Source organism: Anser cygnoides, chromosome 1 (assembly GCF_040182565.1).
Source record: "Anser cygnoides isolate HZ-2024a breed goose chromosome 1, Taihu_goose_T2T_genome, whole genome shotgun sequence".
Classification (NCBI taxonomy): Eukaryota; Metazoa; Chordata; class Aves; order Anseriformes; family Anatidae; genus Anser; species Anser cygnoides.
The window spans coordinates 54,486,971-54,501,982 of NC_089873.1; the positions used below are offsets into that span (position 1 = coordinate 54,486,971).

At 38.3% G+C, this 15,012-nt stretch overlaps 1 protein-coding gene across 1 annotated transcript in view; it reads right to left on the reverse strand.

Moving 5' to 3' along the window:
- EP300 (E1A binding protein p300) overlaps nt 1-15,012 on the reverse strand; it is a 63,983-nt gene that overhangs the window by 7,841 nt on the left and 41,130 nt on the right. Inside the window, exons 17-27 of the mRNA XM_048069898.2 lie at nt 14,674-14,792; nt 13,188-13,427; nt 12,530-12,618; nt 10,058-10,138; nt 7,539-7,595; nt 6,037-6,114; nt 4,940-5,007; nt 3,333-3,483; nt 2,849-2,995; nt 2,338-2,451; nt 382-547 (exon numbers count right to left, since the gene is read on the reverse strand). Of these exons, the coding sequence (XP_047925855.2) occupies nt 382-547; nt 2,338-2,451; nt 2,849-2,995; nt 3,333-3,483; nt 4,940-5,007; nt 6,037-6,114; nt 7,539-7,595; nt 10,058-10,138; nt 12,530-12,618; nt 13,188-13,427; nt 14,674-14,792 (1,310 nt within the window). The remainder of the gene's footprint in view (nt 1-381; nt 548-2,337; nt 2,452-2,848; nt 2,996-3,332; nt 3,484-4,939; nt 5,008-6,036; nt 6,115-7,538; nt 7,596-10,057; nt 10,139-12,529; nt 12,619-13,187; nt 13,428-14,673; nt 14,793-15,012) is intronic.

A 15,012-nucleotide genomic window follows, 5' to 3' on the forward strand; every position in this document is an offset into this window, starting at 1 on the left:
CTCTACACTAGCTAGTAATTCCAAAGATTTTACTTACATTTTACTTATTTCCAACTTTGTCAGACGCCTAACCCTGAAATCTTATTTAACACAGGAAAAGCAAAGATTCCATAAATTCTTTACATTAAAAAAATGAGATCCTTTTACAGCATTGCTCAAGAATTTAGTTTATTCTACATAGTCATTTTAAATCTCTCATTAGAATTGATTTCGGGAGCTACATGCTTTGAATAGGACAGGTTAACTCTAAGCTTTTAGTGCTCAATTCCCTTAAAACTGATGTAGTACACTCCCAGAATCAGACAATGCATAAGGCAAGGAAAAAAATGAAGATGAGACTGTTCAAAACCCTCCCACAACACAAACATGCACTTAACAAACCTTGTAATCATGGACTATGCGCTCTGACACAGACTTGTCCAACATCTTCTTGTACCACTCTTGCAGTCGTTTCGGTTTGGGTATCTTTTGGTCAGGAGGATGGCAATGGAAGATGTAGTCATCTCCTTCACTTGGTGGGCATGCCCAGATATGTCCAGTAGTATACCTAGCATTGTTAGACAAAAAAAGTACATGTGGGTTCTGATGATAATTAATAGAACTTGCTCTCCTCTCTGCCACCAGATGGAGCTCCCACAAACTTGGCTGGTATTACCAGAAGCACAATAATTACAGCTCTCCAAGATTTCAATTCCAATGTTCATTCCAGATCCATTCACATAGATAACAATAGCACCTTTCCACTAATTATTTATTTTTAGAAATTCAGCACATATACAGAGGAGCTCATATAAGATGTATATATTTTCTAGTCAAGGTAAAAAAAAAAACAAAGCCTAATGCAAACCTGCAATTGCCACCTGCCAATTAACTAACAAGAAAGATGGAGGGTAGGCATTTTACAGTAGGAAAATGCAGAATTCTTTTTCTATGAGACACTAGCATTCATTACCTAGCAACATTTAAAAAAAACAATTTAAACACACTTCATTTTTCTACCATAGATTTTTTTTTTTTAAACTTTGAAAATCAGTTTTAAAAGGTTTCACAATTACATCTGGAAATAAACAAAACACAGTCGCTATCAACCTATGCTGTTGGGTATACAATCATAAATACTATGAAGACAGATGACATCCAAATAGTGGCAGCTGCAGAGACTATAATGCCATGAATATCATTTCTTCATCCTCAGTTCTTCTTTATTAGTTTTTAAAAAGAACTCCAGTAGGAGCAATAATCAGATCTCAAGTTAGAGAAAAATAACCATCCTTGGTGTGTTGAGAAACAATTCTGCAGAACCCTACCCAAACCCTGGGAACTGCAGCCAGTTGTCATTCCTTCTGCCTGAGAATGGAGAGACGATATTGCGTGACCAATATTGTTTTCCCAAAATGAGAACCTGATGTTACCCATTAGCACAGAGAACAGCATTAAGTAGAACTGAGCCTTGAGCTCTACACATAAGTTTGACAGACTCACAGGTCAGAAAATATATAACAGAACATCAGGAAAGAGGTCTAATGTATGCCTTCGAAGTGTATCTATTCATCATAGGTGAATGTATCATCTCTGAGGTACTGAGGACAGTACAGTACCACCCACCTCTCCGTTCTGACTCCCTCAATTCTTCTCAATTACGCTAAACAGTCCCTAAAAATTTCATGAATAACTCTGCCAAACTATACCAGATACCCTTGACAATGGATTGATGTTTACTTTACTGCCTTTCCTACTTCAGTATTCAGTCATTTAATTTCCACCCTTCTCTTTCCTTCACGTGTTCTGTGGTGTTTTTTGTGCTGTTGCATGTATATTCTGTTCTTTTGTGCTGTCCCATGTAGACTGTCCTCCTCCTCTAACTTTCCAGTTTCTCACAATTTGAACTACTCCTTCTGTAAGAGATTTTTTTTGCCTTACACAGCTGTTAATCAGTGCAGACAAGACACTTACCTCTCTCCTCATAAACAAACATGGGTAAGAACTTACTTGCCAGTCCAAAGGAATGACCTGATTAAAGCAGTGGTGTTTCACAAGGACTGTACAATCAACAAGGCCAGCAAAATTTTATTGTCCAGACTAGGTTAACTTTTTCTACCTAGACTTAAGTTTAACAGTTTGGAAATTATTTATATACCTAGAATATGTGAAACAAGCCTCTCCTGAAATACCTGTAAATCCCTTTATCTTCTCACTTGTAAACAGGTGTTACCAGTTTATTCTATCACTGGTTGATATTTAGACACTGAATTCTGCACAGTAAGATGTAGTAACTTAATTTGCACTAAGAATTATCTAACACAAATCTGCATAGAAGAAAACATTAGAAGGGCTTACCCTAATTTCTTGACATATTCTAGATATCCAATTAGTATTTCGTGATAGACAGCAGTCCTCAAGCATTTAGGGCGGAAGAAATGAACACTGTCGAGGTAAGATATATATACTCGCCTAGAAAAAAAAGAAGAGGGCACGATAAGAAGCGAGGATTTTAAGTTAGTTCTAGAAATGTATTCACATTTTATGTATGTGAAGCATCCAATATTACTATCTTCGAAGTCTCTAATCCTAATGTACCAGTTTTGATATCCTAGCCTCTTCTCCGTAGAGCCACTCAATTCCTCTCCTTAGGATACCAACAGTTTATCCTGAAGTCAGTCTACCAGCCAGTGACCCCAGCAATAATTTATTCTAACTGAATATCCCCTCCAGAAGCTATTTTGTTTCTAGAAGCTAGCAGAAATAACATTCGTCAGATATGCAAGACTGAAGCTCTACACAGAACCTCAGGAGCTTTACCCAATTTAAACATTACCAAAATAAAACCAGATTTCATGCAGCTACTCACCTCTGATTGGGTGGGGGACAGTCTGAGCCGTATTCCTGCACATGCATCCCAAAGAAGCACAAGTCTACACCATCAATCTCCTCGAAGGCAAAAAGCGCTTTTGTTCGATAAGGGAAAGACTCAGCCATCTCTCCGCTGTCTACAAATCTGCACATTAGAAGGCAAAAAGGGAATACCAAATATATTCACATATTAGAGAATATGCATCAGCATGTAAAGACAACAAGTGTTGCTGTATAAGTGTTGCTGTAATTCTACAGTTAAATGCTTACAGACTACTCAAATACCCACTTTTTGTTGTGAAAGAGACAATCATCACAACTACTATGCTCCTGTAGTACCTGTTTGTCAAGAACTGGTTGGTAAGTGAGGTTTTGAATCCAACAGTATTTTTTCTTTATAGTAGCATACAAGCAAATTCAAATAGCTTTCCCGCCCACCCCCTCCTCAGAAGGGATCAAAACTAGAAGCAGAAAGAACATACCTTGCTTTCATTCCTGGCTTCACTTCGACAGTTTTGTCAGATGCATGTACCACCCTAACTGTAACCTCTCCCGCCTCCGGGTGATTCTGTCGCCTTAGGAAATCATTGACTCTGTTCTCCAAGAAGGTACCGAGTCTTGTAGCTGGTAACCCTGCAGGAAAAATATTCCAGCTCTGAATATATACAAAACAGAAGTGTTCAAATGTGATTTCTCTCTTCAGGTGTTAAATGAAAAGTGACTCAAGACATGCAGTACGTTACTATAAATTAAAGTATTATCTTTGAACACGACCCCTTCTGGATGAAGATGAGCTGCCTTTCACCTACAGGCACACTTATGGTTTAGACATTATTCAAATGAAGAAAGAATCTACATCTCAGCCCAGTTCCTATCTGTCTTTAAAGTCAATCACAATTAAGGCTCCTCTTGAATAGAAGCTTCTAATTACTTAAACTGGATTACAAACACTGCTCTCAGATGTAGCTGAGACGAGACAAGATGTTGCACTTAGAAGCATACTTAAGTCTTTAAGTCACACTAGTCAAGTTAATCTCTCTGCTTCCCAAAGAATCCATTTTGATAAAGAACTACTAAATGACTGTCTGCAAATAACAGGTTGTTCAGAAGTTTCTTCAAACAAAATGCAGACAGAAGTACAAGCATGGAGCTAGCTGACAAAACCTAAAGCTGAAAGGGAGTTCAAAGACTTGTGGCGTAACACGGCCTGTCTCACTGCTGCCCACTACTTCTGATAGAGGTTACATATCTGTCACTCGGTTCTTCCATTTTCCAATTTAATACCTTCTTAGCGAAGTATACACTGTATACATCTAGCATCACCATGTATGCAGCGTATATGTCTAGCAACAGATAAAGGTTGCTAGAAAGAAAACCTAGGTAGTAACATCTGTAAATGGACCCTTACATTCTTCCAGTATCACCTGCGAATCTAGCAAGATTTGATATTATAAAAATATTGAAACCTTTGGTTTGCTTTCCATTTCATGAGAACTACTGAAGAGAAATTTTTGACTGAGTGCTAAGTCTATCAGTCCACCCCCTAACCCCACCCCAAATTTAAAGGCAATTTACAGTCTTGGACAGACTCCTTCCTCATTTTCCAAAGCAGCAACTTAAGTACCTGTACAACACCATTGTTAAGTTACATTTGAATCTCCATTCAAACATACTGGTTGACTGGAGGTTTGTTTTTTTTTTGAGCAGCTATAGTAAATATTTACTATTTTATGTACACTAAGCTAAGCAGCTTTCTAAAGACTTGTTTTGTCTATGGAACAGAGAGAAAGCAATCACAAATTTCCTCCTATAGTGCCTTCAAATCAGCTGCTGTTAACCCTGAAATAAGAGATAAAAAGACTGTATCTTGCACTAGCAGTGCTTTAAAACAGTACATAAATACTGTACCACAGACTATTAACCGAAGGTAGCACCTGAGAATGCAGACATTTTGAACACCACAGAACAGATGTTCAAAGTATCCTCCACCTAACTCAAAGACTGGAATGTAAAATGAGCGTAAAAGCCACCTCTTCCCCACTCTTGAAGTATTTAAGATTTCTTTGTGCAAATGTCATCAAAAACTTACTTTTAGCAGAAAATTTGTTCTCTTTCCTGGTTCGTCCTGTTTTCTTTAGGCAGCCATCACAGACAAAGCTGAAGCAGAAATATGGTAAAGTGAAAAACACTCCAAATCAGACCACAAGTTCCTTAGCATCTTATTGGAAGCAAAATCTTTCACCAGGTAAAGTCTGGAAAATACCTTAACTGAAAATTGAACTAACAGACAGCACAGTGAATAGTGCCAGCAAAAACAGCTGCAGTAGAGGATCCAGGCCATACACCACCTGTGTACAGCCCTGCCACAACCTGCAAGCTTCAGCCCAGGAAACAGCTTCTTTACTGGCAGGTCTGACGCCAATTGTTCCAGGAATACTTTAAGTTAAACAGTCTCAAACTATTAAGAAAAAATACAAGTTGGCTAGATGCCGATCTTTTTCTTTCCCTTCCCCCCTTTTAAAAAAACACCTAAGTACACTGTAGCTGATAAAAAGATTTGCAAATTATTTCTCAGTTACTGTGTATCTACCTTTTCTGCAGAAAGGTGAATGATAACAAAATAGTAAAAGTCAAAGAGCTCTCATCAAGAAGGAATCATCTGAACTCCCCCTTATAGATCTTTCTCTACATGTAATTTATACGTTTCTTTAAAAGGATATTAAAGCAGTAAGAAACAACGTATTTTGATCTACAGCTACTCAGTATTCAAGAACAGCTACGTTGCTTTTCAGATTTAATCTGATCAGAGGTCAAAAAGGGGAATTCATCTTAAATATTTCACTGGTTACAAAACTTGAAGATGACAAAGCAATCTGAACTGTGCAGAAAATAAATTGGTACGAAATTGTTTCAAACTAAAAACATCTTTTCACAAAGCAGAAGTATCTTTAAACATAAAAGGCCAAAACATAAGGCTGAAAGGCCTTCTACATACAGGAATATTAGAAAACTTCACACACAATAGTAAGATATGATTTCCAAATCTGATGTTACTGTATATATTCTGTAAGTTTTTCAGGTGGGTATGCAAATTTTTCCATTGGATAGGGTTTTATTAGACATTTTTAGATATGCACTAACTCCAGTAAAACTATCATATACTCTACTTAAGGAGAGATTCCTCACCCAGAAGGCCAGATTATCTCATTATGAAGAACACAGATCTGGTGCATTTTTCTTCCACACTCTATACATTCAACAAACCTGTAGAAAGAAAAAAAGGTGGCAGGGAAGCAAGGTTAGTAGCACCATTAGTTGTTTTTGTACTCTGTAATATTTTAACAAAACAGTTCTAGCATTTAAGGCTCTTGATTCTATTTATCATAGAGAATACCCGTGCTAAGAACAGCCTCCAGGATGCATTAAGGATCTGCAGGGACACATCATTACACCCTTTGCTTGCCTTACTGTCATCCACTTCACTTTTTTTTTTTTTTAGTGAAACCCTTCTAAGACTCAAACCTGTGAACTGCTTGTTGCTGCTACAATAAAGAAGAAAATTGATTCACAGTCATCAGAAGCAAGGAACCAGGAGAAACTGTTGGGTGTTAGTTGCCCCACTATGCTTGAAGCCTGGGGAACATCGCAAATCTACTGCAGAAAGGTGGGAAAGAGAAAAACACTAACAATATCACGGACATTTTTCAGAATTCCAGAGGAGATTTAAGGACAGCTCAGAGCTGTTACACTGTTTAGGTCACAGATGTTAGTGAATATAGTTTTCCTAAATACCTAAGGTTGTTTCACATTATCAGGACAATCTGACTCCTTTTGAATACAACTGCTTTAAAGTCAGACTTAAAATGAATAGTTGTCATTTATGTAGGGCACATGGTATCACACTAAGTTGGGCTTGAATTTTAGTGTTAGGCTGCATCTCCAATATAACAAACAGAAAGACGAGTTATGAATCAAGTTCCTACTCCCTCCTTCCCACAGCCCTTGTAAAATACAAGAAAGAATTGGCTGGCCCTTATGCCCTTTACAAGAATATAGTGGGAAGAATAAATATCCCTTCTGCTCATTTGAGAATGAAAATAGTATTTTCAGAGTAGCAGCATACGTGTATAATGAAGGAGCACAAAGTGGCTTCAAAAAATCATCAGGAATACAAAGAAAAGCAGCTGAGTCACCACCATCTTTACTGAATGCTTACAGTTCTTACAGAGCAGTACAGAAGAACCAAATGATTCAAATTTAACAGATCTTTTCCTTCTACTACAGCTGCCTATAAAATATGACAACTAGAGGAGCCAACAGCACCAAAAAAGCTACTGCCAAAATGACCCAAATCAGTTCCGAGACATGCACTTGCTGCAGCAGCGTTTCAAGTTTAGTTATCTGCATTCATTCTTTTGCTGGATCTACATTAAAGACAACAAAATGCACTAATTTCAGGCCATGCATACAGCTTTACATTTTTCTTAAGTACAGCTGTGGTAGTTTGGGTTCTCAAGACAGAATGACAGATATGCTGCTTGTTTAGCAGCCCCTGCCGGTTAACGAACAGAGCTACATGAAATTTGGAAGATGATGAAAAACAAAGCTGGTAGTGAATGAGTAACATGTCTTTAACAAAAGAGCTATGATGAAATGAGGATCATTTGAAATGTGACAGCATTACTTACAGTTCAGGGTCCAGTGTATCATTTTTCCGTTTCGAAAACTGTTCTTTGTTTATCGTGCTATGGAGAAACAGGCAATAAAACTCAGTTTTAACACAAGACAACATATATTCATGCCATACCACACACACCTCCACACATCAAGATAAAACCTACAAGCAGATTTTTTTTTTTTTAAACGCTCACTAGCACTACAAAGAAGAGTATTTTATTGTTCAAAGTGATTGACAATCAAAATATATGCCACCCTTGACTCTGCCCATTGGAAAAAGAAAATTATCTGTAGGACAATAGTTTGTGGAGACCCACATTGCTCCCTTATTCAGTTTTACCAAAGGATGAACGGTAAATAGTTCAAGTTTAAGTTTTGGACAAGCTTGATCAGTCTCTCATAGTGAAAGGACCATTTGATATGCCTCTCTGATATTCCGAACGTCCAAAGGCAGAGAATTCCAATTATCTTTCATTACTGAAGAAGAATCTCTTCTTTGAGATTCCTCTAGCCCTCCTCTTAGACTAACTTCAAAGGAAAAATTCAAGCTTCCAAACACTCCAACCTGAACCCAGCCATCACTGTACACTTTAGCTTTACCTTCCTTTGAAAGGACTAGTCCTTTGCAGGACTAGGAACTTCGTCTTTTTGACAGTATGGTCCCAGGTATCTTTTACACCAGTGTAGTTCAAAGCAGTCCAGAATATTCATGACAAGAATACTCAGATCTCTGAGAATTTACCTTAAGGAGGTGCTGGATAACATGAGGCAATTGATACATGCCTCCCTGAGAAGGACTGAATCTGTGTCACAACAACTTGCATTGACCTTCCTATCCTTTTATTTCAGTGTTTATTCTGCAGAATTCCCCATTACTCCAAACAGTAGCTCTAGTCACCATACTTTACTAATAAGACCTGACATGTTTCTAAGCTTTTTTGCTTTCCTTCATTTTAACTACACATTACGGTAACAGAGGAAGGGAGCAAGATCTCTCTGCCCCAACAGAATGAGGTCCTGACAGAAAGCCTGTAAGTAGGAGAACGAGTGTTTAGAAGTATACTTGCTCCTTATGTGCAGCTTATAGTGTCCGTTTTCATTACATGACAGCCAAATATTTAAACCAGCTACAAAAACAAAGTACTTTATGAACTGGAAGTACCTTCTCACCGTTACTTGCTTGAAAGCAAGAGCTTTTGTTTAATTACTAAAAATGAAATTTGTAGCCAACACCTGTGTTTCCAAACATAGCATAAAAATTGAAAAACACTCTATGCTGCCTCCTACCCTGACTCAAAGGTTTGTGACAAGCCGTGCCAACTTATGCCCATGAGGCAGACTGTATTCCCTCAGCAGCTAAGCAAAACTTTGTACACAAATTTGATGTTTACTTACATAGGTTTAAATGCATATAGATACTTGCTTTTCTCATGTGTAATTACCTCATATCCCAGACCTCACACTAATAAAATTGAACAATATTGATTAAGTCTTGTGTCTTTGCTTCTAGCAGAGTAGCAATCCATACTATTCGCAGAGGCCTGGCCCATTACACTGACCAGCATATGAACAGTTTCTTTTTCCTTCCAGAACAGTAGATGTACATCTTCTCAAGCCCTAGTAGATTCTTTCACAACTGCTCTAGATACATATGTGTGACCAAAATTTGGTAGTGTGCTGCTAAAGACAGCTTCTACTTCCAGCAAAAGTCACCTCAACCTGCCCCATTACTGACTTGCACAACTCTCCCCTTAGTTTTAGACTTTCCTCAAGTTCCCCACTTGTTTCTATCTGCAGAGTTCTTGGAAGGTCCTTCCCCAAAAGAGCTTTAACAGCTTAACTGCTCAAAAACTTTCAGAGTAACTGCTTGGCACTTGGCTGTCCCTCAAGGGCTTCCTTAGTCTCCCAAAACTGATTCAAGATTTCTGGGAGAGGTATGAGAAAGGCACAGTGGAATAGAAAACTGTCCAAACAGTTTCCTACTACCATGGAAGATGCAAGTAAATCCATGCACAGCCTTTGACCATTATCCTACTCAACAACTGCACAGCATTTCTCAAAAGCAGATGGCACTCCAACACTTATATATTTGAATGGCAAAAGGAGGTTGCCTGCTTCTGATTTTCTGATTTAGATGAAAAACAAGCTGAAGGATGAATAGCCGGTCTATAAGCAGAATATTACATTTAACTACTTCAAACTATGTCTGTCACCTACCTGCCTGCAGTCATGGTTCTTTTCTGCATTCAAATACTTTGACATTTTTGTCAGAAAAATAGTGATTCTCTTCTTTTCTCTCTAATGGTATAGTTGCAATTTCTTTCTCCTCACCAACAGTTGAGTCAGTCAAGATTTTAAAGAAGAAATTTACAGCACAAGTCCAGGCTTTTACTAAGAATATCTGGTCCTCCCTATACTGGCCTAGATATAGAGCAGGTCACCTAAAACTTAACTCCTTCCTTTTGAGAAAGCACTTTAGACCATGACACAGTTCATGAATGCATAACCCAAGCAAACACAAGTAACTTACGTTTGAGGTTGTGAAGGGTCATCTCCCAAAGAAACGCTCTCCCCTTGGATTTCGTTGAAGCACTTCTCACAGAAATGATACCTGTCAGCAAGAAGGCCATATTTGGGTGAACTGCTCCGTCCACACAACACAGCCCAAGCCAAGCAATGGAGCCACCAATCACAGCAGGCCAAGGAAGGGACAGGAGCAGAGAGCAGGTCATCAACGGCGGCAAGGATATTCAATGATGCAGATTTATGGGCCCCACATTGTGTTTGGTTGGTTTTGTTTTGGTTTTTGTTTTTGTTTGTTTGGGTGGGTTTTTAGCGCAATCAAAGCCAAGCGCAGACAACGACAAGCACGAAGGAGAAGATACACAAACAGACAAAGAAATGGGGGTTTGCAGGACAAAAACAAGAACATAGAAGCAGGACAAGACAACACAAAGCAGAAAGCCAAGGCAAAGCACAGATTAGCATTAAATCTCTCAAACGGGTTCTCAAGCAGCAAATAATTAAAGCAAATTAAATGAGTATTCCATTTTAGCATACCCATACCCTCTTCATTTTAATAATCCATGCCACACATAGCAAAGAATTAAAATGAAAGAGGAGAAGAGCAGAAAGAAGGAAGAACTGCTATGCTGACATACAAATCAGCATAGCAGTTCTGTTGGCAGGAGGATCTATAGGACATCAATGGAAGAAGGATAAACCTTCTATCTTCAATGTATAAATGCTGAAAGGCCACAGGATTCTCTCCCAGTTGAAAGGGGAAGCTAAACACCAGAATCTTAAAGAATAAAACAATCTCTCCTCAAAATCTTTCAGATGATTATAGAACTGTCAAACTATATATTAACTAAACTCCTAAAATTATCCACACATACACAGCTCTTCCACAGCCCAATCTGAGCATAGAACAGTGCAAGTATCAGTACAGTAAGCATCACAGAAAGGTTTCATTTAGTTTCATTTACATTTGGAAAAAAGCAGTGGTTAATTCAAGATTCTACCCCAGCCCTCAGTAGTGTTCTGAAACTGTGGCCTCTCTATTACTAAAGCATGTTAATTGAGTGCACAAGGCATCTTGAGCGCACAAGGCATCTAAAAACAGTTACAACATTTTATTGCAAAGCTACACAAACCAACACTATAGCAGCTGTTAAGCTAAGATGAACAGGTCTCAACCCTCTCTCCCAGTCTTCATCTGAGGTGATGCACAGAATAGTGCTTCTGGAATTGTGCACTTCAGTCTACGGATATACATGTATGTGTGTATATTGTTATATACAAATAAGTCCCATGTGCACATGTTAACGTTCCATTCTAACGTCTGAAAGCATGTAAAGCATGCCAGACTTTGGAGTACTGGTCTTTTGGTCCATCAAGTGTGTGATCATAGATAAGTATAAGTAGAAAATACTGATACGTAATACAGAGCTTACTGTAATTTTGGACTTTTAGAATACAGAAGTTATGGGACTCTGCAAACTCAAACTACAATCAGTTTCCTACTTCATTCCTAAAAACCTCCATTCACTGCTATAAAACTTCATGAAGCCTAAGAAGGTTCAGATATATGCTACAGCTCTTTGGTTGCTTCTACCTAACCAAGTGCTTAAGAAAATTATAATTCTTGCAAAATCTTGACTTTCAGGTAAAAATCTTTGTGTTTCCCTTGTTGCTGTTTTTGAATGGTGTTAGAACAGAGCAGGAACTGAACAGATGGAGGAAACATAATTTGGAGGTAACCATCCCTTTTCTAACAGGTGCGTTCTAGCAATAGGCATGGGGATAGGAGAGTGTCAAAGTCTATTTCTTCCTGCCTCAATCCCTCAGTTGGCAAACAGAAGCCTAGCAAGAAAACTTCCCTAAGAACTGAAATAAGGCTTAATTACTTCAATAAACTGGAGGTCAAAAAAATTAGTTAAGAGAGCTATAGAACTAACAGCTCTTTACACAACTGCTGACAGCCACTGAAGACAGCTCCCTTAAGGCAACTTGGGGAGAAAAAACAAGCAATCTACTTAGTATCTGAATATACAAATCTTCATTGAAGATTTGAACCACAAAAATATGTTTGTTCTTCAGTTAAAATTACAAGAAAAACAAAGACTTGTCAAGTATGATATGTATAATGAACATAACATACTTGCTGTATGTGTCTTTTTCCCCATGAAAAATACTGCTGCATGGTAGCAAGCAAAGACAACAGACTAGCTAGCATATATGATATTTAGATTTAGTTAACTGCAGGATAATTTATTAAGACATCACACATTATTGCAAGCAAGAGTATAGACTACAGTCAACTTTTGCAAAAAAAGAAATCACTAGCACACAGGGTAAACTATTCAAGGGCACTTCCAGCAACTTTCTTTTGTAACACAAAGGTGTACACATATAAAGAGGGTGTATATGTATATACATGCATGCCTTTGACAGATTGATTGCAGCATGCACAAAACTGCACCCAGTGAGTTTTCCTTACCTGTTCTGGTAACTGTAGTAAGTGGCATCTCGAGGGATTGTGCATAGCTGTTTGCCATAGCAACACAGAGTCTGTGGCGAGAACTCCAACTGCAAAGAGGAACAGGTCATCTTAGTACTAATACAATGTCACGTGCTCTCCATAGCAAGCAAGCATGACCCAGACACCAACCACTACCACGTTATCCTGTGCACAGATCTCACAGTACAGCAAGACTACAAAGAGCCATAAGAAACATTCAGTGGGCTGTTATTCTCAAGTTAGCTCTTCTCCAAACGTGGAGAGCATATCAAAACAAGACAGTGGAAGTGCAACAGTCTCAACACACACTGAAATTGAGAGCATTTGTGCAGTAACATCTGTCTCCTTTGTAATTATGAACTGGTTAGCACTAAATGAAATCAACATAAGCCTTCAGTAACTGACTCTTCCCCCCCTCCCCCCAAGGGCTTATATGTGAATATATGATTTAAGCAACAGATAGAATTAGAAGATGCATTAAAAACTTAAAACCAGATCACTTAAGATTACTAAATCCTGGTAAGCTTTCAGAATTTTTTAAACACCATAGTTGCTAACAGCTGCAAGTGCTGTATTTTTCCTCCTTGGTGTCAGAAAGCAAACAGAAAAAACAAGAACAAGAAAGACTTTTCCTTACCTTTCTTCCACAGCAGTAACCAAGGCTCTGCATAACTGGGTCAATTTCTTGCTCAAACACCTCTGCCAGTTTTGAACAGTACTTATATACCCGGGAAGTTTTGCGGTTATAGAGCCAGGCGTTATTGAACATGAGCCAGATGTCATCTACATATTGCCATGGTTCCTGATACTGTCCTGTATCTAGCTTCCTCTTTATAGTAGAGAGGTCCATCGGGTTCTTCACTATGTCAAAGTAATCCTGCAAGAACAAGAAGCGTATCAAAATACTACTCCAGAACTATGTTGTGAGATGACAGCAGAGGCATTCTCAGCATATAAATTCTTCTGGAACACAGCAAGAAAAACAGGTTCCTCCCTGACTTGACTGTCAAGCTGCTTGTGACACACAGTGAAGTCTAAGCAATACCATATCATTCCCTAGCACTTCCTTTTCATTATTCCTGTATTTCTCAGGTTCCATCACTCATCTACTCTCGATGAAATAAAGCCGCTAATTTTAGTCAGCAAAACAAGGCTTACAGAAAGAAGGAAATGGCAGTGTTTTTTGCAGCCACCGTGATTCTGAGGATATACATAAGAACATTAGCATAAAGAACCTGTTTGTTTTTTTTTTTAATAGACCAGCTAATCTATTAACAAAACCCAATAATTTTATTAAGATGATAAAAGATGTCATGTCTCCTCCTACAAATCTTTCATCTAACGAATGTCTTTTTCCAATCCCCCCCCCCAACAGTTTCAGGACTGCTTGTCTCAAGAAAGTCCTCCAAATATGACAGCCAGCTGAAAGCTTGCTCAAGAACATTAGAAACACTTATGCCTGCCTATAACACAGGTCTTGCATTTTTGCAGCAAAATAAAACTGGTTAAAGCCATCCAATCAAAAATCTTTCAGACAAATGTTGCCCAAACGATTTGAATAGGAATTCTTTGTACACACATGGGCAAATAATAAACTTGTGTGGTCAATCCAGAGAGTATAAACACAGACCCCTTAAAGAATACTAATTTCTTCCAGAGACAACTCTAAAACAAGCAGAAAATTCAGCCTAAAGAAAAACAAGTTGAGTAGTCTCTTCTTTGCTAATAACTTAATCACTGATAATTTTATTTTCAAGTGGTCTTAATCCGCTTAGTTTCCTACATACTCAAAGCTCTGAATTCTACAGGTGCTTCTCATTGATAGAAGCATCACAATGTGAAGGAATATACATAAAAGAAACCCCCCCACAGCAGTGGGAACTGGTGGTAATCACTTCAATGGATGGTACACCTGCGTATTTATCAAAAGGAACACAGACCCAAATGAACCTTTGAAAAAAACAAAACTCTAACTCAAACATCATATGTTCCACTAAGTTAAACCTCTTCAAACACATCAACACAGAAGTGGTAACAAGACAGACTAAGCTGTTCTCAAGTAATGTGTCATAATGTAGCAGTTCTGGGTTAAAGCCAGGAAAATATCTTGCTAAGAAACTCACAGGAATCCCTAGTAGTTGGGGATCCACAGGCTGTCGAAATGGAAGAGACTCTGGATCCTGACGGTAAAGTGCCTCCAGTGTTGGCATAAGTGCCTGCCGCAACTCTTCTGGCTTGAAAACTTTTGAAAAACAATCAACATTAGAAAGATAAAAATGTCTAAGGAAGAAACCTGCTGGGAAAATGTGGTGTGTGAAAAGACTACAGGCAAAGCAACGCGTATAAGATACTTAGCATGGGTTGTTTATCCTCTCAACACTAAGTTCTGAGTAGGACATTAAAACGATCACCTGGACATAAGGAAACTACCAAAACATTTAAGAGGATCTTGTTTCAAAATA